The sequence below is a fragment of the Rhipicephalus sanguineus genome, chromosome 3 (genome assembly GCF_013339695.2).
Source record: "Rhipicephalus sanguineus isolate Rsan-2018 chromosome 3, BIME_Rsan_1.4, whole genome shotgun sequence".
NCBI lineage: Eukaryota > Metazoa > Arthropoda > Arachnida > Ixodida > Ixodidae > Rhipicephalus > Rhipicephalus sanguineus.
In genome coordinates, this window is record NC_051178.1 from 195,959,650 (window position 1) to 195,984,399 (window position 24,750).

The 24,750-nt window shown below is 46.2% G+C and overlaps 1 protein-coding gene across 1 annotated transcript in view; it reads right to left on the reverse strand.

Moving 5' to 3' along the window:
- LOC119386231 (corticotropin-releasing factor receptor 1) overlaps positions 1-24,750 on the reverse strand; it is a 266,815-nt gene that overhangs the window by 11,350 nt on the left and 230,715 nt on the right. The window contains exons 8-9 of the mRNA XM_049413785.1: positions 12,227-12,312; positions 9,008-9,143 (exon numbers count right to left, since the gene is read on the reverse strand). Coding sequence (XP_049269742.1) covers positions 9,008-9,143; positions 12,227-12,312 — 222 coding nt within the window. The remainder of the gene's footprint in view (positions 1-9,007; positions 9,144-12,226; positions 12,313-24,750) is intronic.

Below are 24,750 nucleotides of genomic sequence, written 5' to 3' on the forward strand. Positions count from 1 at the left end.
CAAGCCAAGGTGTATTTATATTCTCAAAACGGCAGCTGTGCGTTTTCCGAATATCATACCAACACAGATTGGTATCATGATTGCGTTATGTTTATTGGCGAGCACTGTGCTGCAAACAGTGATCGGTGAGAGATTTGCTCGTGTGAGCAGATATTGAAATGTAAAACCGACGTGTTAGCTTAGCAGGCCTAGGTGTCGCGCTGCTAGGCTCGAGGACGCGGGTTCGACTCGCGGGACGCATTTCGATGGAGGCGAAATACGGTACCATCCGTGTACTTCGATCAGGCGGCCAAAATTTATCCTTAGTCCCCCCCTCCCCCCCGTACTGCAAGAATCATAATCATAACATGGTTTTGCAACGCTGAACCTCACCAAAATAAATTATATCGAATAACTCAATGTAGAAGTGCGATCTTCGCTCTCTTTATCCACTTTCTTTAAAAAAAAAACAGGAAGCGCCCTTGTTTTGCCCTTAAGTTTACAATTAATCACGTTAGAGCCATTGTTCACAAATTGCTCAATTTTCCTGCCTTTACTCACTACAATTACCGGCCATAATAAGAGAAGACTCTCTACTGAAGTTTCATGTCAGCTTTAAGTACATTGTAAAAAGACATCAGAGCTCGTTTGCGATAATCCTTGCCCTCATGGCCACTGTTAATAATGTGACGCAATACTTGAACACCAATTGTGTCTTCTTTCTTAGATCCATACTCCTCGTTTTCAATCCTTGAAACGTAGCGAAAGCTTCAACTGTTTTCGACAATCGCGCAAGAAAAAGCCCGTACGCTTCGCCGATGCCCCTGATCTTCATCCTGCTGCGCGTAAGCCGATTTATTGGAGGCGGAAGAATTAGTGGCAGGAAATGCCGAACCCTTGTTTGCTCCACTTAACACGTGACTTGCTGTCGTTATTGGCTGGCTCGCTTGATGGCGTAACTTTTGCAGGGATGAGACCCAGTACGAGGTTTACTTCTAGAATTTTTTTTATCGAGGTTATCAGCTGCTCCATTATTTCTGCTTTGCGAAAATAGAAAAGGAAACTTTCGTTCGGGAACAACCGCGGTTTTTTTCCGTTCGTTGTCATGTGAAACACTAATATCGCTGTTCTCGTGATAAGGTGACAAAGTTGATTAACGAAAGTCGCACGTAAAGCGAAAAACAATATTAGATCGTTTAAGCTGCTGGAAATACAAGATGTGGCCGCGCGCTAGATGCTTAAATGATAGTTTCGAGGAAAACAGTGATAAAAACGGGCGCAAAATTCGAGGACGGTCTTCTTGCCACTCCCTTGCAGCAAGTGCAAATGCCAGCCACAGTATTGAGAAGCTGATGTGATACGCAAGAGTAAATAAAAACCAGTAATCAAGATAACTGAGTCCCAGGTGATAGACCTGCAGGATGGGCACGCGATGCGTAAGCACGCCATGTGTCGTGTTATCTGGGGAAGCACTTGCGTGTTTCCGTGCCGACCTTAGACGGTTGTGTAGGCATGGCCGTGGGGCGTGCCCCTTCCTTTATTCCCATTTGCCTACCTTCCATCCATTTGCCTTTTCCATCCATGCTCACTTACTATAAATTTATGCGTCTATTACCCCTTCAAACGATTGTTGAAAGTTGCGTTGCCTTGCCGCATGTGTCCCTATATCGTAAATTTGCGATATTGCTCTGCATTCAGAACGACACATCTATGAAAAAAAGGGGGCGTAATCTTTAACGCAGCAATTGATGACAGAGTGCATGCTTATCGAACACGCGAAGTGGAGGAATACTAATGCATTCAGGTGGGAGAAGATTTTAACCTCTGAGATAGCAAACACACGCAGACAAGATAATCCACAGCCATGACTCGCCAAGGCTGGAAAACGAGAAGCCTTTACGAAATAGTTATTTCAAGGATGCGGCGGTGTAATGTCAACGTCAGGCGCCAGACGACGGCATCAGTGGGGCTTAAAAAAGAAAAAAAGAAAACGACCTTAAGAATATCACGAACCGACCATAGCGATGTTGTCTTTCCCTCACTACGGGAGAGTTCTGTTGCCGAACTGAAGGAGATTGGAGCCGAAGAAATTGACCAAGGCCGGTGTCTTGCAATTCTTTATTTCTTTCTGCACTGGACAGCTTCGCAACTTCTTATTGGCAGAAATGGGAATCCCTTCGTATCGCCTTTCAAGATAAAACTGTGCCTTCAGGAACGCTTCCGGGATCGCATCCTACGCGAGCGATATGCGAAGCGCTTCATGCGATACTATACCTTTTTGGCATGTATAATATTCACGGCTCCGTGAGGTATACCTATAACGACGCGACCCGCTAGCACGTGCAACTTGGAAGTCATCTATCAATCTGGCAGATAAAAGAATTTTCCGCGCAGTAGATTTCGCAGTAAAAGTAAGATAAGACATTGAGAAGTTCGTCTTACACAGTCCGTGCTTTGCAAGTATAAAGAGATCCTTAAGAGCGATCGGAGTACCGCCTGAAAGCGTATGGCTATAACGGCATCAATGGGCACTCTTGCGTCAGCACGTCAGCGCGGCGTGTCACCTAGCCGTCAGCGGCCAAGCCAGCGGCGTCTGTTGAAACCTTCCCAGAAACGCGTTTGAATGGCGTTGATTTTGGTATTTGGCAACAGTGTGGCAAAAAAACATCACTGTTGCTACGCTATACGCCGGGCGTGCAGAAAAGCGCTTTCCTATGTTGCTGTGTACAGACAAGGTCACGCTTTCACGAAAAGCAAATAACATGCGGTGGCTGCCTTTCAAGTTGCTTATTTCTTTCAACTTTTGCGTCTTTCTCATTGTAAACGCTATACCACAGCCGAAGTATACTACACGGCTTAGAACAGCTTGATCTTCGCAAACTATCGTTTCTTGTTGGATGGAACTAGAGAAAAAAGAATAATAACAATAATTGTTGGGGTTTTACGTCCCAAAGTTACGATATCGTTATGAGGGACACCGTAGTGGAGGGCTTCGAAAATTTCGACCACCTGGGGTTCCTTAAAGGGGTCATGAAGCACCCCTTGGGCTGATTGAAAAAACACATCCTGCGGAAAGCTGACACGGCTATGAACTGCTCTGCCAAATATTACAGTCGTGCGCGCCGCGTAAAGGCCACAAGCGGAGCGCGAAGTTGCCGTTTCCCCAGGCACCCTCTTTTCAAACAGAGGCCGGTTCTCACTCTCGTCGGTGGGCGGGGCGTCTGTCCGCTGTACGTCGCAAGAGACATAGCATGCTTATTGGCCGAAAGCCGACGTAAATCGAGAGCGGCGTTCGGATCAGATGCGCTTCTTGCCGCGGGGTGCCGCCACTTGCCGGCGCCGCACTCCTCAGTACACGGTAGCCGCACTCGCGCAAGCGAATCACAGCGGGAGAGCGATCGCGTTTCATGACGCGCGCTGGCGTAACTTCTTTCCCCCATGCCATCCCTCCCTGTCTAGCTTCCAGTGCGCTCGCCGGCACGAGAAAAGAGAGAAAGCGCTGGGAGCGTGCGCCAAACCCCCGTAACTCCGCTGATTCTTGACGGATTCGAGAAATTTTTGCGGCAATCGATTCGGGAGGCAGTACACTCCGATACTGAGGCCATTAGATAATTACTTGGAAAAGTGGTTCATGACCCCTTTAACGTGCACTTAAGTCTAAGTACACGGGCCTCTGGTATTTCGCCTCCATCGAAATGCAGTCGCCGCTGCCAGTATTCCGTCCCGCACCCTTCGGTTTAGCAGTCGAGCACCATAACCACAAGACCACCGTCGCGGGTAGAAAAAACAAAAAGCTTTGAAATAAAACGTGCTTTCGGACACCGCGGTGGTACAGTGGTTACGGTGCTCGGCTGGTGATCCGAAGGACGCGGATTCAATCACGGTCACGGCGGCGGCAATTTCAGCGGAGACAAAAAATGCTTGAGGGCCGTGTACTTAGGTTTAAATAGACGTTAGAAGACCCCCGGTTGTCCAAATTACCGCAGCCTTTCGCAACGGCGTGCCTCATAATTTTTTAGTGGTTTTGGCACGTAACACCCCAGAAATCAATGTTATTAATAAAACGTGTTTGTCGGTCATTTTTTTTCTTTGAACCACATAAGCACTGGCACGCTGCTTAAATCAAATCCGTGCCGCAATCTGCAAACGTGGCCTCAGATAAGGCAATGATGCAAGCGCGCATGTGCCTGTACAGACTAGACGAACTTTCCCCGCCTTGAGAACTGATGAGCGAGGCGCGCAGCAAAAGATTCCTGCGTGCACTTGCAAAAAGAAAAAAAGAAAGAAAAAAGAAAAGTCGAGGCAAGAAAAGACCTTAGCGTAGCGGTGAAGTATCTTAAGGCAATGCGCAATCTATCTTCAATAATTCCGCAGCAGCAGTGTACGGCCTAAGAAATCTTTCTGGCATTAAGAAAGACTCAATTCCTAAAAATATTATTGCGAAGATATAGCTAGTTGCAGAAAACGCGCTAGGTCGTTGCTCTTAGTAGTCTTTGTATAATTTGCAACCGGAGGAAAATTTCGTTTGTGTAAGCAATCCGCGCGAAGGACTTAAACATCGAAGATCGCACTATGCCGTGATCTTTATAAACATTTTTAATTTATTTTAATTAGTCGTACCCACTAGTGGCTGATCCAATGGATATTGTGAGGTCATGACTTCGCGCGTGTCAATGACAAACGGCCAGAAAAACAGAAAATGAAAAGAGGCGTTGCGGAATACGGGCGCTAATCGCTGTGCGAGAGCCGCCCTGCCGCTAATGTGCAGCAGCGACTCTTGCTGACTAATGCTTAATGAGGAGCTTCGCTTAATGTGTTCGCTCTGGTTATCGCTGTCTGGATTGTATACGCTAGACCAAGCGATTCTTGTGCGCAAATTATGACTCACTTACGCAGGCAATTTTAACCCCTAACTTCGACAACAGTTGGAAAAGTCCGGAGCTAAGTGCGTCTGAGCAAGACGTTGGATGGCGAGAGGATCTTTTCGAAGGCGTCAAAGTTTTCTCAACTTTTTGCGGCAACTTCTTTAATTTCAGCGAGCCTTAACTTTTAAACAACGTGCTTAATTTTTGTCACAAGGTTATCGTCCCTTTGTGAGTAAGCAGTTCTCGGCCAAGTAGGCGACGAGACAGTTTTGAACGTTTGTCAATTAAACGAGTAAACGGATGAATTGGCAAAACGACTGTATTCGTTTAGTATTGATTGACAATATTCTGCCTGCATCTGCTGAAAGATCTCGCGCTAGAACTGTTCACAAAACGCGAATGTTTGTAAGTCGGGACGAGTGACGTATCATTACTAATGAGAAATCGCCCAGCTAGTAAACATCATTAGCGGATGGTAAACAGCCTTATAGGGGAGGAAATGTTTTGTGAATCCAGCACGTGCTCGTTTTCATGTCACGAGGACGTCACGTATGTATAAGAACGGGAGGGAATAAGCGCGTTCACTAACCTTTTCTAAATCCGCAAACCACGGCGACCTTAATTTCAAAGCGTCAGCAAAACGTGACGTATACAGACAACATGCGGGTTTACATGGGAATACTGCATGCGTTGTATGCACAGGTCTCACGCGACGTATAGTTGACGCAGCCGAGGATCTCGTTTCGCAACCACGGGATTGGGAGTATTTGCATAAGAAATCCGCGCGCTTTAGCTATCTACGTGAATGCGACCTAGAGAGGCTTTGATGCGGACGAGCGTCGTGCGTCTCCCGCATTCTTGGTTTGCCTCGCAATCTCTTATACTGCGCCAGTCGAGATCCTGCTCAGTAAACAGTCTGTGTGGGGGCGAGGGCTGGAACGGGAGGCAATCTTGTTCCAGTTTCACGTCATCTTCATCTGAGCCGCATGAGCGGCGATAATCGGCTTTCACCCCAAAACATTCTTCGCTGTGCGACACTGCCCGTGTGTGTGTGTGTGTGTGTGTGTGTGTGTGTGTGTGTGTGTGTGTGTGTGTGTGTGTGTGTGTGTGTGTGTGTGTGTGTGTGTGTGTGTGTGTGTGTGTGTGTGTGTGTGTGTGTGTGTGTGTGTGTGTGTGTGTGTGTGTGTGTGTGTGTGTGTGTGTGTGTGTGTGTGTGTGTGTGTGTGTGTGTGTTTGTGTGTGTGTGTGTGTGTGTGTGTGTGAGCATGCGTGCTGCTCATGTTTAGCGCATGTTAACGAGAAAAACTTTTGTTCGGTAATCCGTGTTATCTGGTACGCACCAGCTGATGCTTAATGAGGCCGAAATAGATACAGATTATTACGGGCTCTTTCGCTTTTATTACAATTCAGCGCCGCAGAAACAAACATTGCACGTGGATTGTGCCGCGCAGGAGTACAGATTATATGGTCACAGACGCCAGGCGGTAACTGCCGCTTATACGACTTAATGAAAAACGATTTATGTACTGCATAGAGGTCTGAACATGCAAAGGCGCGACATAGCAAAGGAAAAGTGAAAAAAAAGAAAATTGCTCATAGCTACTGCAAGTTTAGCAAGAAGGGTAAAACGACGACAACGACAACAACAACAACAACAACAACAACAACAACAACAACAACAACAGCAACAACAACAACAATAATAATCTTAGCTTGATGCGTCTTGAAACTGACTACACCTTCTTCGTAATTATACGTGACAATCAGTGATGTAGGGTAATAGTTTAAAATGGAAAGATAAAAATACCAAATTTTTTAAGGCAATACAATTTTTAATGAAAATCATACGACAGTCAGGTTCCTGTCGTTTTCGCGCCCGAACTCTACCTGTAGGAAGAAAAGCTTTGCTGCAGTTAAAGTGACGTTGATGTATTTAATTAGGAAGAACACGCTAATTGACTTTCCTAGTATTGACTTCAGGACAGTTATTTGTATTAAGGAATTGCAGTCTGTACAATTTATTTTATGGCACACCCACATTCTTTTTAAATCGCAATAGTCGACGTATCACACGTAATTTGATATACTCATCAAATTTTAATAGCTTTGTCTGAACTGACCGCGCCTGGCACGACAGAAGCACGGTTACTCCACGCAATCACGTTGGACCGAAACATACGGTATAAAGGAAGCATATAACTCAAATGAGCCCATGCAGTGTTGGATATGCTTCCTTAAGCCATTTTGAGACGCCTGGAACCGTACTTTTTATTCCACTTCCCCTTCCATGACACACCAAAAAGAGACAGGGAATATAAGTGTGTTTGCGTCTTTGTCTGAATCTTAAGTTGGGGTTAAATGGTGGCAGGAATTTAGTTCTAAGGCCAATGAAAGCCCGCTTAACAATGCAGGGGGACTTACAAAGTTGTCCCGATCGATCTGAAACCTAGACGATGCGCTTCTTCACGAATATTCTGTGTGCGGGAGCTACTGCCTACACCTTTTGTTTGCTCTGCAACAAACTACGCAGCTCGCGTACTGTTTGCTCCACTCCTAACGGTGTCCAGAGTAATGGCCTTAAAATGGCAGATGAAACTTGTTTACCCGACGGTGCTCCCTGCTTCGTTGCGAGATCCTTAAAACCTCCCTTGAATCTTCGCATACCGAGCGTTCAGCAACCCGGATGTTGAGACGGCTTTGTGTGTGCCTGGAATACCTTGGAAAACCGCGGGGTTCAAGTATAGGACTGTGGACCAGTTCGCCGCCGGCGACTAAGGCTGTCACGAGGCACCTAGAGCGCAAGCTTGGACTCATGAATAATTAAAGCCGGCGCTTTCTACAAAGAATACACTGAGACTGAGGGTTAAGTTCCTACGTGTGCGATCCGTTATATTCCTCGCTGTGTTTTCGGGAAGCAGATCGGGAAACTGCAGTCATATTAAGATAACGCCGTACGTCCCTCACAAAGAATTCTGAAATCTCTATAGCGCAAGCACCCCGTGAAATGTATTTGGAATGGCTTGTGCCAAATCAGGTGCGTTAGGTGGTTTGGGAGGTCAATCCGCAGATGATATGCAATCCTACTAGACACTAATCGCAGTCAGAGGCTCAAATGCCCAGATTGGATGCGGAACGTTACTTGATTAGTGCCGAGGAAAGAATTCACTTGTCATGCATAGAGCTAAACTCAGTACAAATAAAGCAACGTGAAAGCGGCGAATCGACTCCGCTTTACCGAGTTCGAGATAAGCGTACCAGAGGGTGTTACTGGCAAAGATAGAACGTCGTGAGGGGCCGTCGAAGCTGTAGAACTAAAGATGTGTAATAAAATTATGCGACACGAGTGTGTCAAATAATTTGGATTTTGCCTTTAGAAAACCCTCGCTTGGATTCGCACTTGATTCAACTTAACAACATGGTTCCAGGTTTTACGCGATAACCTAACTTCTCGTTGAGTTTTAGCGTAACTCGTTTCTAACGAAACGCAACATGTATTCTTCAAGTGACTGTTCGTAAACACTGAGGTGACGGATACAAAGACACCTGCTCGAATGCGCATCCTGAATTGTGCTAACGCAGTGAAATTCCGTAAACTAAAAGGTGGATGGAGATGCACAGAGATTACGCTTAGAACCATAGAAAGTTGACTTAGTTGGTAGCATTGAATCGAGGAAAAAATTACGGCGTGGAAACACGGACGGAAGAGAACCGGGCGCTTGCGTCGTGTGGTTCTCCTCTCTTGTGTCCGCGTTTGCACGCCTTATTTTCTTCCCTAAAGATACGTAGAACCTCACATTACTTGTCTATGGCGCAAGATGCAATACATCTGAATAGCTCCGCTGCTTACGGTCGCGTTTTCCTACCATATTTACGAAGAAGCTGGTCAGAAAAATGAATAACTGTTGCCCACCAGTTTTCGGAGTTTAAGAAAACTCCCCTGTGTACGACTATATTTGTATAGTCGCAATTCGCGGGAGTGCTAAGAGCAGCGATTGTTACGAAGAAACGCAAATAAGTTGAGGTAAGCTTAAGAAACTCAAATAAATCTGTCAATAATGGAGCGGCGGAGATCTGTCTGGCGGAAAGCTTCGACCTTCACAAGCGGCCGAGTTGCATCGCCGTAGGAGATAAAGAGTGGAGTGAGTGAATGCGGCGAATCTTACTTGCGACGACTGCAGCAGGGCGTTGCAGATGACGTAGGCGCTCTCAAAGTGGGCGTCATCCCGAGGGTTGATGCAGAAGAAGAGGTGCGTGATTCCTAACAGAGGGAACAGCAGAGCTGTAGCCTTGGACACCTTCCTGCGAATGAAACAGACGCATTGGCAGCGCACTCAACAGACCGCCTATGTATATATATATATATATATATATATATATATATATATATATATATATATATATATATATATATAATATATAGAGAGAGAGAGAGAGAGAGAGAGAGAGAGAGACGAGGAAGGCAGGGAGATTAACCAGACGCTAGTATCCGGTATGTTACACTACACATGGGTGTTGCAACAGGAGAATAGAAGGAAAATAGAGAGAGAGGGCGAAAAGAAAACACAATCACGCACACCAACCCATAGAGCGTTCCAATTAAGAGTCGTTCGACAGGCGAGTGGATCGCAGGAAGCCTATCGCTCGTACGGTCTTCGTCTGCGACGTTATAAGTCTGGACGATGGCGTAGTCCGCATGCTCGCTTCCCAATGCACCAGGTCACATTGGAACCACCCGCATTTTTCGAGAGGCACATCTTTTTTTTTAGTCTTAACCTACGTGAAGTAACCGAACAGTAAAACCAAAGAAAGTGCAGGGAAGGTTACCTCCAAGTTTAGCTGAATTGTAGGAATGTAAATGCAGCGGGAAGTGAAAGTGGTCGAAAAGAGAAGTTGCCGACCCGTGCGGTGCTGTTGGAATGAATCGACGTAAGCAGCCATTAGCCACCCAATAGCTTCGGTCCACCAACGTTAACGTTTGCGCTTTTAGCGAACACTGTTGCCTGAAGCCTCTGATGTGTCGTGTATGTACCTTCCACATCACAAAAAAATTTACCTGCATTAACGAGCTTATTAACGAGCTGTTTACATTGGTTGGTGCCATTTTGTCTGAAGGCTCGCCTGTGTTGGTCCTGCCCACGCAAAGAAAGAAAGAAAGAAAGAAAGAAAGAAAGAAAGAAAGAAAGAAAGAAAGAAAGAAAGAAAAAGAAAGAAAGAAAGAAAGAAAGAAAGAAGGAAAGAAAGAAAGAGAGAAAGAAAGAAAGAAAGAAAGAAAGAAAGAAAGAAGGAAAGAAAGAAAGGAAGAAAGAAAGAAAGAAGGAAAGAAAGAAAGAAAGAAAGAAAGAGACAAAAAATTCACCGCCTAAGCGCTCCGTACCAGAGTTGCCAGATGCTACTGAGCTAACAAGCAAATAATCATCACAAGAGAAGCCCTAAAAAGGCGGCGCGACTTTTGCGAAGAAGCACAAAAGAAGCGGTAATTTATTATGCTTCTCTATTCTTCAAAATATTTTTAATTGTAATAAAAAAATGTCATGCATTAATTCCCTCACCCTTGTGCCAAGAATGCACAACAAACGCTCAACTACATCTGTGAAGACACGTTTCACTTTCGTGTTATACCGATTCCTATGGCAGAGGGATCAGCCATGTTTTTTTTTTTTTTTGAAAAATCCGCCGTTTCGCCGGTATGGAGAAGAAATTAATGTGATAGCAACACACTGGAATACTGTACGAAGTGATACCGGTGTCAGCACAGTGTATTGCTGATCACGATTAAGCGCGATCGAGATAAAATTTCTGAGTTTGATTGGATACATCGTGCACCTTGCGTAATGGAGCCAATCCCGACTAAGAAATTCGATCCGGGTTACTCGAGATCCCGATCAGAAGTGCTCTTGTGACACCAGTATAAGACTAGCAGCCTCAGGGGCGATGTGCTTCCCCTTTGAGCTCCTAAACTGCCATATCCTGTCGACAAGCCTCTCGCGTTGAGCTGCAGCATGCCTCTCGCGCAGCTACACGTTGTTCCTGCTCGCGGACACGCATACGAGCGCGCTTCTTCCTCAGTGTGACTAGCGCCTAACTGAATCTCAATGGCCAGCGTTGCGACGACACGCGAGGCGCGTGGAATGAGGCACGTGATCAACGCGCTGTGATATTCTGGAGAAACGTCGGCGCGAACTCGTCGGCGAAAACGTCGTGCCATCTCGCGGGCAATGTGTGAACAATTATCTGCGGCGCTGACGCAGCTCGGAGACGCTGGCATGACCTTGGCTGAGCTTGAAGGTCAGATTCACGGAACCAAGCGTTTTCTGGAATTGTACTTAAAGGAGTAGGGATATCGCTCTAAAACGTTCATGACTAGTATTGAACAGCCACAGCACCTCATGTTAAAAATAAAATTTGCGCGTTTTGTTTTATGGAATCAAGCGCGTGAATTATAATGAATCACGCACACAAAAGAAGGAAGAAATAGAACAAAAGCAGGGGTGATCGGATATCACGGTGGCCTCCAACTGGTCTTAGAGACAGACTCTAAGTAGTGCCATATTCTCGTTTTCTTTTTTTCCCCTCTCTTTTTCTTTTTCCTTTTCTTGCTCTCCTTTTTTTTTGTAACATCTCTCTTCTATCATCGTTTATCCCCCTTACCCCTTCCCCCAGCACAGGGTAGCCATCCGGTCTAAGAACTGGCTAACCTCCCTGCCTTTCCGCTTGTTTCTTCCTTCATTCCTTCCTTCCTTCCTTCCTTCCTTCCTTCCTTCCTTCCTTCCTTCCTTCCTTCCTTCCTTCCTTCCTTCAAGGGCCTCCATAACAAAAAGTTATGACGATAATTAAGTTCTAAACAACAACGTTAGGATAACAGAGACGGTAAACATTTGACCAGTCAACGAAAATTCAGAAATTTATTAGGAATGCAAAGCTTTGTGAATTTGGGCTTAGATTATAAATGTTGATGCCACGTCCTTATCTACGAGGACTTATTTGCCCCACTGTAGCCCAAGTTAACGTATAAAATCAATCATTAAATCAATCCATCCGTCAATCAACCAATCCGTCAAGCAACCAATTGATGATCTCGCACCTGGACTACTACTGATATGACAAAGCATATTGTTTGACGAGTGTCAGCATAACCTTCAAAGAGAAATCCTGGACATCACACCACGCCTATCACCATGCTGGGTGAACGACCTGTAATTACGACGAAGTGTTTTCAACTGCGCACATATGCGCATGTGCTTTTTTCTTTCTCATTATGTTGAGGAAGGGTTACTGTGTTGACTACGAAATGGTGATAAAAGACATTGGATCTGTGTTGTGGTCAGATCACTGCAGTTTGCTCTAAGAATAGATCCCTATAGCTAAAGAAACGAAAAGCTCACCTCAGTTGCATGGTCTCGATGGAAGTGTTTGACTGGAGCTTGGTGAGTAGAATGCGGATGATGTTTATGAGAAACACCGTGTTCACCTGCAAAAGACAAAAAATGCAGCAATTCTGGCTTTAATATAGCGCTGAAATAGAAGACAAAAATAAATACAGTTCTGTAGAACAGAAGAAAAGAAGGCATATTTATGGCCTACGCAATGTGAGCATTGTCTATTCCTAATTCTATTCGATGTGCTACTCATTTCAAATAAATATATTAACGTTCATAATCATCATAATATTCATCATCAGCCTATTTTATGCCCATCGCAGACTGCAATGAGCTCAACTTTACATTATCTTGCACGAGATTATTCCATTTTATGCCTGCAATCAGTTTGACTATTACATAATTTAAAAAAAAGACACACGCGCTTGCGAAACAGTCCTTTTGGTGGATCCACCGTAGAGTCCATTGTGTGGAAAGAAAAATGAAACAAAATGCTAGTGTTTTTGAAATTTGGCTGTTTTCAACTGGTTGAAAGTGCCCTTTCGGTCCAGGTCGGCAAAAAATCTGGAGGTCACTCAAATTCACTAATGAAATATATTTTGCCCTTAGGGCTCACTCGGACTCACCAAAATTTTCCTCAAGCGTACTCACTCGGACTCAGGCTCACTAAAATTGATCTCAGCCGGACTCACTCAAACTCACCAAAGCATTACTCATCCGGACTCACTCAGACTCAGACTCACAGCTCGATCTGAGTCTGAGTGAGTCGACTCATGAGTGAGTTTGCCGACCTATGCCTGTTGCAGGTGTCATGTTCATCCCTGCGGCAGCGCGCAGCTTTACTGCCCTGCAAATGGAACGTGTGGCAGTGTGCGGACAGCAGAAACGAGTTTTGACGAATGACGTGGGCTGTACAGAAGTGTCGGGAAGGAGACGAGCCGGGGCGCTTGGCAGGCATTACGGCCGCGGAAACTGAGCTTCTTGACATATGAACCGATAAATGCATTTGTTATTCGCTATACATTTTCATTCGTGGCCCCCGAAATCCATAATCTTATTTTATCAGCCATACCGCGAAGCCCGTGTTTAACAAGGCAGGCTTTGCGAACCTCGTGTGAATTTGAAATGCATGAACGCATCTAATGACGGGCGCACGTGTGGCCATTTGTAGCCTTTTTTTCTGTGTGTGTGTGTGTGTGTGTGTGTGTGTGTGTGTGTGTGTGTGTGTGTGTGTGTGTGTGTGTGTGTGTGTGTGCGTGCGTGCGTGCGTGCGTGCGTGCGTGCGTGCGTGTTTCTTTGGGCACTCTTCGAACAAAATAGCTTAGCAGATATTCTGTGACAACTTTCAAACGAAATAAGGCCTTACAACAGCATCCGGGGAAGTCGCATCGCCATAAACAGCTTAGCTTCAAGAGGCAAACGCACATCAGAACTGCTACACTAGCGTCGGAGCTAAAAGGGCCAGCAGCCAAAGGCGCGCAGCACACGACAGAGTATACAGGGCTTCATCATTCGACATGTCACAGTGGCAATACGGTAGCTGTCTTGCGTAAGATGCAATATTTTCCTTTATAGTGAGCTTGGAAGATGGCGTGACGCTAAACTTGTAGACATCAGTGGCGTAGTCAGGAGCTGGTACGCCGGGTACGTACCCCTCCCGAAGTTTCTTTTTACTGTAGGACACAAAGCTCAAAATGACACTCGACCGCACTTGCCCGTCCGGCGCCCACTACAGATCAAGGACGTCCCCCCCCCCCCAGCCTCTCTTAAAACAAATTTCTGCCTACGCCACTGGTAGAGATACGGCTTCGGTAGCTATGTGCACTGAGTAGTGTTTCGAGAAATGTGTTCAATAAACCCACATAACGACATGAAAGGCGCTTGGACTCGTTCTCGTCTCATCCAGGAAATATTTTTACTGTAATAAAACGGAAACTTGGTCCAGTTGGTTGTACTTCATATTTACCGGCAGCGCAACCACACACACGGACAGAGAGTGTTTCCGTTTCGCTTCTTCTCTCTGTCCGTGTGTGTGGTTGCGCTGCCGGTAAATATGAATATTTTTACTGGTGTGAAATTTCTTCTTCCTCGTTTGTTAAGCCGTTTGCTTTCTCCGCTTCTTATATCGGCGTATGCTGAAAGTGCTATACTTATTTTTTTTTATAGAAATGATGAAATAGGAGAGGTTGGTGCCATTATAGTGGCACCGGCTACTCCTTCTCGCTTAGCAGACAAAATATGTAGTAAAAAAAATAATAAGGGCACAAAATGCAATGCAGCAGAACACACTTATTTTCCTATACTTATTTTTCTTGTGTACATACATACATACATACATACATACATGCATACATACATACATACATACATACATACATACATACATACATACATACATACATACATACATACATACATACATACATACATACATACATACATACATACATACATACATACATACATACATACATACATACATACATACATACAAACACACGCCCACACACCCGTCACGCAAATAAGGCCCCTGTCAAAACCGACGAACGATGCCGACGAAGGATAACAAAGCTAACTCGAATGATGTATTATACGCGTAAATTCAAGCAACAAGGATCTTGCACAGCCTAGTCGCCATGTGTGGGTATATGTACAGTGCAGACCGAGCCCAATAGAGTGAGAACAGGACTAAACAACGCGACAGTAACGCGAAAGGAGGACAACTGCTTGTACAGGGCGTTATCCCTTTTATACAGACAACGATGCCCGTCCATAGAGTGGCCGAGTGGCAGCTCAAGGTCGGCACTCTCTTAACAGCTCAGGCAGCCGGGGAATACAAAGCAGTATTTGTGTGCTGTGCAAGCACTCGGACGGACACGAAGCAATAGGAAAGGGGCAATAAGCAAGCGGATGAAAATGATCTCTCCAATAAACCTTTAGCAAATGATAAGATCCGCCCAAGAGACAGGAAAGGAAAACGCGTTTTTTTTTTCTTTCCTACCATGTTTCGCCAGAGAGCGCCATTCTAGCAGGTCTAGGGCTGTAGTTATTCCGACCAATACGGCGTTGCGCAATCAGCCACTGCGCCGTTCTTTTCCTCTTTCGCTTGTTATACACCGCCAGAGTTAGATATTTCGACGGGTCGGAACGTAAAGAAGGGCTGAAATGATTTTTTATGCTAACTGGCGCAACTCTTTACAGATTGCATTCGGCGTGTTCGGCTTTACGTGTTTCACGCCTCTGAGGCCAAAAGGTGAGAAGAGCGTTTCATAGCAATGCCCAGGCTTTCACATATTCCGTATAATGAGTCAAAATCGATACGCCGACTTACAGCAATCATATTTTATGCCTAACGAAAGCTGTACTAGATGCCTTAAAAAAAGAAAGGTTTCAAGACATAGCGAGGTGGACTAAAGGGCTCAAGATATATGCCTGGATATATACCGTTTTAATCCTAACTGGAGTCAAGAGACGTCCGCGAGGTCACCTTGTAGCTGCGCGATAGCGCACTTAGTAGCCTTTGTAGTTATAATCCCCATTCCTCTACTTCTGTTCGGCCGTTTCGGCTTAACGAAGCACTTCAAGTAAGATTATTCCTGAACGAGGATACATGACGGACCTTCTCTAAAGACGTTCCCGTCATTCTTTTTTATTAAAGCGAAAGTGAAACTGCTTATACTTCGATTCTCACTTAGCTAGTTATGGGATTTTTTAAAGTTACATTGTTTGGGATAACGATGTGCAGACAAAATAAGTATGACTTGGTACTGAAATAGAAAAAGCTAGTATTTTCTACCGGGAGAGTCAGCAGTCAAGTCAGCAGTCAGAAGTCAGTCAGTCATTCAGTCAGTCAGTCAGTCAGTCAGTCAGTCAGTCAGTCAGTCAGTCAGTCAGTCAGTCAGTCAGTCAGTCAGTCAGTCAGTCAGTCAGTCAGTCAGTCAGTCAGTCAGTCAGTCAGTCAGTCAGTCAGTCAGTCAGTCAGTCAGTCAGTCAGTCAGTCAGTCAGTCAGTCAGTCAGTCAGTCAGTCAGTCAGTCAGTCAGTCAGTCAGTCAGTCAGTCAGTCAGTCAGTCAGTCAGTCAGTCAGTCAGTCAGTCAGTCAGTCAGTCAGTCAGTCAGTCAGTCAGTCAGTCAGTCAGTCAGTCAGTCAGTCAGTCAGTCAGTCAGTCAGTCAGTCAGTCAGTCAGTCAGTCAGTCAGTCAGTCAGTCAGTCAGTCAGTCAGTCAGTCAGTCAGTCAGTCAGTCAGTCAGTCAGTCAGTCAGTCAGTCAGTCAGTCAGTCAGTCAGTCAGTCAGTCAGTCAGTCAGTCAGTCAGTCAGTCAGTCAGTCAGTCAGTCAGTCAGTCAGTCAGTCAGTCAGTCAGTCAGTCAGTCAGTCAGTCAGTCAGTCAGTCAGTCAGTCAGTCAGTCAGTCAGTCAGTCAGTCAGTCAGTCAGTCAGTCAGTCAGTCAGTCAGTCAGTCAGTCAGTCAGTCAGTCAGTCAGTCAGTCAGTCAGTCAGTCAGTCAGTCAGTCAGTCAGTCAGTCAGTCAGTCAGTCAGTCAGTCAGTCAGTCAGTCAGTCAGTCAGTCAGTCAGTCAGTCAGTCAGTCAGTCAGTCAGTCAGTCAGTCAGTCAGTCAGTCAGTCAGTCAGTCAGTCAGTCAGTCAGTCAGTCAGTCAGTCAGTCAGTCAGTCAGTCAGTCAGTCAGTCAGTCAGTCAGTCAGTCAGTCAGTCAGTCAGTCAGTCAGTCAGTCAGTCAGTCAGTCAGTCAGTCAGTCAGTCAGTCAGTCAGTCAGTCAGTCAGTCAGTCAGTCAGTCAGTCAGTCAGTCAGTCAGTCAGTCAGTCAGTCAGTCAGTCAGTCAGTCAGTCAGTCAGTCAGTCAGTCAGTCAGTCAGTCAGTCAGTCAGTCAGTCAGTCAGTCAGTCAGTCAGTCAGTCAGTCAGTCAGTCAGTCAGTCAGTCAGTCAGTCAGTCAGTCAGTCAGTCAGTCAGTCAGTCAGTCAGTCAGTCAGTCAGTCAGTCAGTCAGTCAGTCAGTCAGTCAGTCAGTCAGTCAGTCAGTCAGTCAGTCAGTCAGTCAGTCAGTCAGTCAGTCAGTCAGTCAGTCAGTCAGTCAGTCAGTCAGTCAGTCAGTCAGTCGTCAGTCAGTCAGTCAGTCAGTCAGTCAGTCAGTCAGTCAGTCAGTCAGTCAGTCAGTCAGTCAGTCAGTCAGTCAGTCAGTCAGTCAGTCAGTCAGTCAGTCAGTCAGTCAGTCAGTCAGTCAGTCAGTCAGTCAGTCAGTCAGTCAGTCAGTCAGTCAGTCAGTCAGTCAGTCAGTCAGTCAGTCAGTCAGTCAGTCAGTCAGTCAGTCAGTCAGTCAGTCAGTCAGTCAGTCAGTCAGTCAGTCAGTCAGTCAGTCAGTCAGTCAGTCAGTCAGTCAGTCAGTCAGTCAGTCAGTCAGTCAGTCAGTCAGTCAGTCAGTCAGTCAGTCAGTCAGTCAGTCAGTCAGTCAGTCAGTCAGTCAGTCAGTCAGTCAGTCAGTCAGTCAGTCAGTCAGTCAGTCAGTCAGTCAGTCAGTCAGTCAGTCAGTCAGTCAGTCAGTCAGTCAGTCAGTCAGTCAGTCAGTCAGTCAGTCAGTCAGTCAGTCAGTCAGTCAGTCAGTCAGTCAGTCAGTCAGTCAGTCAGTCAGTCAGTCAGTCAGTCAGTCAGTCAGTCAGTCAGTCAGCTTTCGTTAACATTGTCACGTTGCCACAGGAGGATGAGGGGAGGTTGAGGACAGGAAAAGATTAAACTTATGCAGCCCTAGTTGGGAGCACGGCTCAGCGACGCTGCTACAGCCACCACTACCCCCCGTCAACCTCCGGCTTTCCCTTTGACGTACACGAACGCATGCTTTTCCTTGGATACCTACGTTAATAAGAGCAAAGATACAGCTCGCGCAAAAAGAAAGAAGAACGAAGTACAGTGACTTATTATTATTCTAGAGGTGGAAAACATTTATTCAGTTATATAGAGTGAGAGGTGTGGACGGGATGAGCCGGACGGGCCCGCCCTTCACAAACACTAGGAGGGATCCCTAGTATTCTAGTACACTATAGACGTGGCGCAGAGTGTTCTTCGCCTTCTTGCTGGAATAAATGGCAGGGTTGGGACACGCTGATCTGAGCTCTACAGACGTTTTCTCCTTCACCATAGGCGTGCGCACGGAAAGGGGGGCGGGGGCGCCCCCTGCCCCACCGTGTTTATGGGTAAAGTATTTCGTGGGAATTTTCTTAGGTGAGTAGACGGAAGAGCCAGGATGAGATGGAGGCTCACCTGAAGACGCCGACGCCATTAGCGTTTTAGGTACGTGTGAAAGACACGACATTATCACGCGTGCAAGAACGCGAAGTGACAACGTATAAATTAAAAGAAATACAAATATCTCACTGGTTCTTACTGCGCCCTGTCTACAAAAGCTTCCCGTAGAAAATGAAGAATTTTATTTTTTTTTTTTGCCAAGAAAGGTTGTCCACAAGTACGGCTTTTCCCTCAGGACACCAGAACAAGTTGTTATTATAAGCTGAAGGTGCAAACATATAGAGCTGTAAAGAAAAATCGCTGCAGCAGAAATTGTGAGATGTGTCCTATCACGAGCAGATGACGGCGAAATTCAAGAAGCCATGTTTTCTCTTGCTTTCTTTTGTTTTCGTGAGCGCTGACACAGTATCGTAATACTGAACAAAAATACCGTGCCAACAAAGGCTAACCGCACGAGGAGAAGCGTTGACAAAGGCTTTAAAGGTTTCAGTAACTCTCATGCACGACGCGTACGACGAACATCACATTTAATTTCCCTACTCCTGAAAATACTATGATATGGCAGGGTGAGCTAAAGGCTCTACGCTACAAATTATACTGGCTGCTAGTTTCCGAGAATAGAAGCGACCCAAGCTCAGTGGCGTCAGTTTTTCTAAAGGAAGACTTTTGAGAGGCACAACACGCGCTTGATGTGAGACGAGGTGAAAGAGAGAGAGAGAGAAAAAAATGACGTCTCCAACGTCTGACAGCTCCTAGAAAGTCGGGAAAAAGGGTATGCCTGCAGAAATAAAGAAAATAGAATGTTTATTATTTCTGCAAAATTCGCGAGACTTCGGCTATAACTCCGCACGCTAAGACTTCCATTTGTAGGATCGAGAGGGGATCGCATGGTTGCCTACAAAGAAATTACTAACCATTATCGATTGGAAAGGCCGCGGTATCCTCCCGCGCACCACACGCTTAACAAGCAGCAAACGGTGGCCTGGCGCCTCCTTCAAACAAACACGCACTCGAACTCGGTGGTCTATAGCCACCATTACCCAGGTCAGTATTCCAATAGGTGTAATTTATGTAAGGAAAGCGCGGACCTACCTCACATCCTGTGGGTCTGCCCAAAAGCGCTCCGACAGGCTCGCGCAATAACTAATGATGAGAAGTGGAAGACTGTACTGCACAGAACAGATCCAGAGGAACAGCTGTGGGCAATCCGACGGGTCGCAGACGCCGCCAGAGCCCAAGGGCTCCTGTCTGACGCCTACAGGCGTCACCGAGGCCGCCGGATTCTTACAATAACGTTTCATCCCCCTCCTGTCGAACGGCTTCGTACGACAGCCTGCTTATCTTTTTGAAGTGCTTAAACGATTAAAAGAAAAGTAACTCGAGGCAAATGTTTTGCCGTGGGCAACTGCAAGCTTTATCTCGAAGAAACGAGAGAACTTCTATAAGGGCTGCTGTGCATTTGCCATCAAGCCTCTCACGAGGCGAACTGAAGAGGGCCCATCCATGGCTGATATTTGTTCTTTTGCTCACGAGGTATGCCGAGGGCCGAGTTACAAGCCACTTATGATAGGCGCACTTTTCACTTTCGTCACTTCAACGCTTGAATTTTGGGACGGAGAAAGGCAAGAAGTTTCGCCGTAGTGCAAGCCGTTCGGCATAGTCCTCCGCCCTTCTTTCTGCCTGTGCCTTGCTTTCCCCTCCCGCTTAGCTGTTGCTAGACTGACGCTAACGTGAACCCGGGTTTGCTAAAAGCCATTAGTGCCACGCAGCCTGACGAGGCACTTTGTTTTTTTTTTTTCGCTTACTAACCTGCACAAGCTGGTAAGGCGAGACTTTAGCTTAGGCCAAACGTGAGCGGAATGCTGAGCGAGTGTCAGTCATCGCGAAGTTTGCAAAACCACGGCCGATAGAACTGCCGCAAAATTAATGAGTAGTGCGAGGGACGATGTTGGTGAACGGGCGTTCGTTCGGGAATAAACGCCAAGAGTTCGCGAAATTCCGGAGCTCGTGTAACCGCTATTGAAGTAGCGTGGTTTTTCTGGTTACTCAGGGATGTTGAGCTGTTCCTGACGTAAAAACATTCTCCCCAATTTTTTTATCGCTGCGGCGCCCGTACAATGTGTGTCTTCCATCTTTCCGGTCATCGTTAATTTGCAGGCTGTTCCATCATTAAATGTTGCTGAAAGAGAGAGTGAAGTGCACTGGCCCGACTCTAACCCTTTCAGTCACGGTGTGTACATTTGTACACATCAACTTCGGAGTAGCATCACGCACTGCGTGCTTCTTCAAATGGCCTGAAACTTAGCGTGCACATTCGTCCAGGCTTTCTGAGTGGATAAATAGCGGTCATTAAACTTCATTAAGCAGCTTATTGCTGCAGATGATCACTTTGCTAGAGACAGTGCCATGTTCGACGATCGTTCGACGCGCGACGTTCCAGGACCTACGTCAAGAGTATTTTTTTTTCTTCGCTCGAAAAGCATACGACCAAAAAAGAAACTGTGCATGCATTTTAGGCATAATAGGTGATTCATTTTATGCAAGAATTCAAGCCGACTGATTGCAGAATAATAAGATATTTAATTACACGCTAATTAACATTAATTGCTGACACTCGCACAAAACAACACATTCCTTCATTTTATTTCTTGGAACGTATTACTGAGTGCCTTGAAACCATGCCATGCAAATTTGATGCATTTGCAGACAGTGCATCATAATTCATGACTGAAAGGGCTAAACATGCTGACAGTGCTTCCGTTTTATTTGAGTTGGCTGAAAACTTCCCTCTTTTTCATTTGTACGTCAACAGTTTTTTTTTTCTTTTAAAGCTGAATAGTGACAAAATCAGCTCGTGATTGTTCCTGCATCGCTGCTTGTTGCCAAGTCGTATTTGTAACGGTACCAGTGGCCCCAGCAAAGTAATTATGAACATTGCAATGTATCTATAGTTTCAACAGAAGTGAGCCCTGCTGGGTGTCCTACACATTGCGAAAATACGCAATGGGAAATAGAGGTACAAAACAAGAAACATGACATAGACAAGGTGGGTAATTATAAAACTGGAGCGTTGGTTCTGGCGTGCACAATTTTGAAGACAAGATCTTCTGTGGTGACCTCAGATAGATTTGCAGTTCGTCGGATCTGGGTTCAGGGCTGTAACCCTGTGACCGCATTCGTAAAAAAGTACGAGTATGCTCACAAAGTGGCATCTCTGCATGAATGACGATCATGCAGCGACAAACCATATGACTAATATGACTCTAATGCGCCGTAGGGTTGGTCTTCGATGTCAAACACTGTTTATTCGTCTTTTAGGCTTCAGAAGCTGAATGGACCCTCATATGGCTTTCCGCTCATTCCTATGATTTCAATCAGACATTGTCCCCGCGGAAAAATTACAGTGTAAAGCAATTTCCTTGTCGCAACGAATGGCGTCAGCTTCGTGTAAGCTCTCCCACTATTAAAGATTGATTGCACAACAGAAAAATATCTGTAAAAAAACTCGGTATAGAGTCATCCGCAAGATCACTGCAATACGTATCAAGTTTCTTGACGCAAAAAGCTTAACCACATCGCAAGGCTACAACTGACAATGAAACACTTCTCCTCATTACATTGCGAGAGTGAGCCTGGAATTTATTTTTTACTGTAGTCAGATACAGCTTGAGAACTCTCGAAAGGCCCCGCCCAAATGACTGAACGGCGACCGCCGATTGCCCTCGTGAGTAAAGAAATAGTCCCACTTATAAGCCAGACGGTGGAATAACAAGTCGTTCGGTTCGTGACATCAGACTAACGTGAGCGCCCATTGGTGCAGATTTATATTAATCCGCCTTTGAGGAGGAAATCGGTATATTTCTAAAGCTGTACCCGACTATAGTATCTATCTCTTCCACTTCTATAAGATATAATTCTCTTTATCTCCTTATCATTACATACAATTGCTAGTATAGGTATTTACACTCGCTAATGACGCTTTTATCCTTTCCTTTGGCTTGCAGTACTCTTGCAGCGAAGAACGCAAACCACCCTCCAAGACAAGCGCTCAACAAAGTCGTTTATTAGACCTATAGGCCTTTCGCGGGAAGCTTTTGGCACAAAAGACATAAACGCCAATAGCTAGCTTTGCGTTCGATGAGCCAAACTTATGCATATGCACGTATTATTCAGCACGATCCAAGTAAGAGAAGACCGTGAAAATTGTGTTAGGCTTAGAGAAGCATGATAATGTGATTAGGTCTCCATATGCGCACATAGGAGTCTCGTGAAGCCGGAAGCCTATATATGAGCCCATTGATGTCGATGATATCTGTGTCTCCACTAATGCCGAAAAAATTAGATTATAGCCGATTCATCGACTTGAAAAGACCGCGGAGAGGGTGGGCTTACATCGCATTGCGCCACTGCAAGAAGCCCTTTGAGAACGCTGGCATAGTTTCGCAAAGCTTTTCTTTCTTCGAGGGCAGTTGCGACTCACTGTCGACTGCGGCTTATCGGAGGATAACTTTTTCGTCGCGTAAAGCCCTCATGGGCGAGGGTGTTAACCGGCTTTTAAACGCATGCTCTTGTATAGGATCCTGTCGTGTTTCGTATGGTATACGTGTATCGCTATAGATGTCGTAAGGACTTGTACCGTCGCAGCGCTCTTTCGCAAAGCCTGTACCGCAATCTCTCTTGGTCGTCGGTTTTCAGCCAACGAGGCGTAGCGAAGATCATCAGGCAGCAGCAAACTCAGCAGCACTCGTGGAATCGATTGCGACAACTACGCTCTGTCGACTACACGCTCTTAAGCTCTGCAGCGTCAGCTTATATTCAAACGAGTTGCTCCTACTGCTACTGCTGCTGCTACTGCCGCTGCTTTTAAAATGTGCGGCTCGTAACAGAGAGATAAAGAGGTAGTTGAAGGTAAGAGCAAGACACTACTTCTGCAGCCGCATATGGGAGAGCACGGCTCTAAGGCACTTCAACAGAAATGACTAAGCGTGAGGCGATGAATTATAAGCGTTATCAATGAAAGGAAAGCAAATTACAGCGAAAGCGGAGGAAACTAACAAAATTCAGAGCCCTTCCAACGGTGAGAAGATGGAAGCCAGCGGCTGCATGGGGCTGCGTAATCTGCAGCAGCGAATTCACGTCGCTTTCGCTCTCATTCGCGCTTCTGTGTGCGTTGGCACTCCTTGAATTCGCGCTGTTCTTCTTCCGAGCGAACGACACGCGTCCGTCTCATAGCGAGCCCAAAGGGCAGCTGCTGATAACAGGGCTAGCGCGACCTCTACGTCACGAGACAGGGAGGCACAACGATTGGCGGGAAATTCCGCCGCCGGGTATCTTGTGAAAGAGGCATCGGCGATGGCGAGGGGGCAAGGGGCACCGAGGAGGCCACAGGCGCCAGAACGATCCGCCAGAACGACCCATATACATCTTAACTTAAGGCACAGATTGCGAACTCAACGGCAGGGTGTGTAAATGACCTGGAGCCTGTTAGAGTTAAAGGGGTCATGAAGCACCTCTTGGGCTTGTTGAAAAAACACATCCTGTGGAAAGCTGACACGGCTATGAACTGCTCTGCCAAATATTACAGTCGTGCGCGCCGCGTAAGGCCACAAGCGGAGCGCGAAGTTGCCGTTTCCCCAGGCACCCTCTTTTCAAACAAAGGCCGGTACTCACTCTCGTCGGTGGGCGGCGCGTCTTCACGTTGGCGCCGCGGATCTGCCAGTTTACGTCGCAAGAGACATAGCATGCTTATTGGCCGATAGCCGACGTAAATCGAGAGCGGCGTTCGGATCAGATGCGCTTCTTGCCTCGGGGTGCCGCCACTTGCCGGCACCGCACTCCTCAGTACACGGTAGCCGCACTCGCGCACGCGAATCACAGCGGGAGAGCGATCGCGTTTCATGACGCGCGCTGACGTAACTTCTTTCCCCCGTGCCATCCCTCCCTATGTAGCTTCCAGTGCGCTCGTCGGCATGAGAAAAGAGAGAAAGCGCCGAGAGCGTGCGCCAAACCCCCCGTAACTCCGCTCATTCTTGACGGATTCGAGAAATTTTTGCGGCAATCGATTCGGGAGGCAGTAAACTACGACACTGAGGTCATTAGATCATTACTTGGATAAGTGGTTCATGACCCCTTTAACGATGTAGCAGCGGTGTATATCTGTCCTCGCCACAGGTGCCAGAACGATCCGCCAAAACGAGCCATATATATCTTAACTTAAGGCACACATTGCGAACTCAACCTCAGGGTGTGTAAATGACTCGGAGCCTGTTAGAGT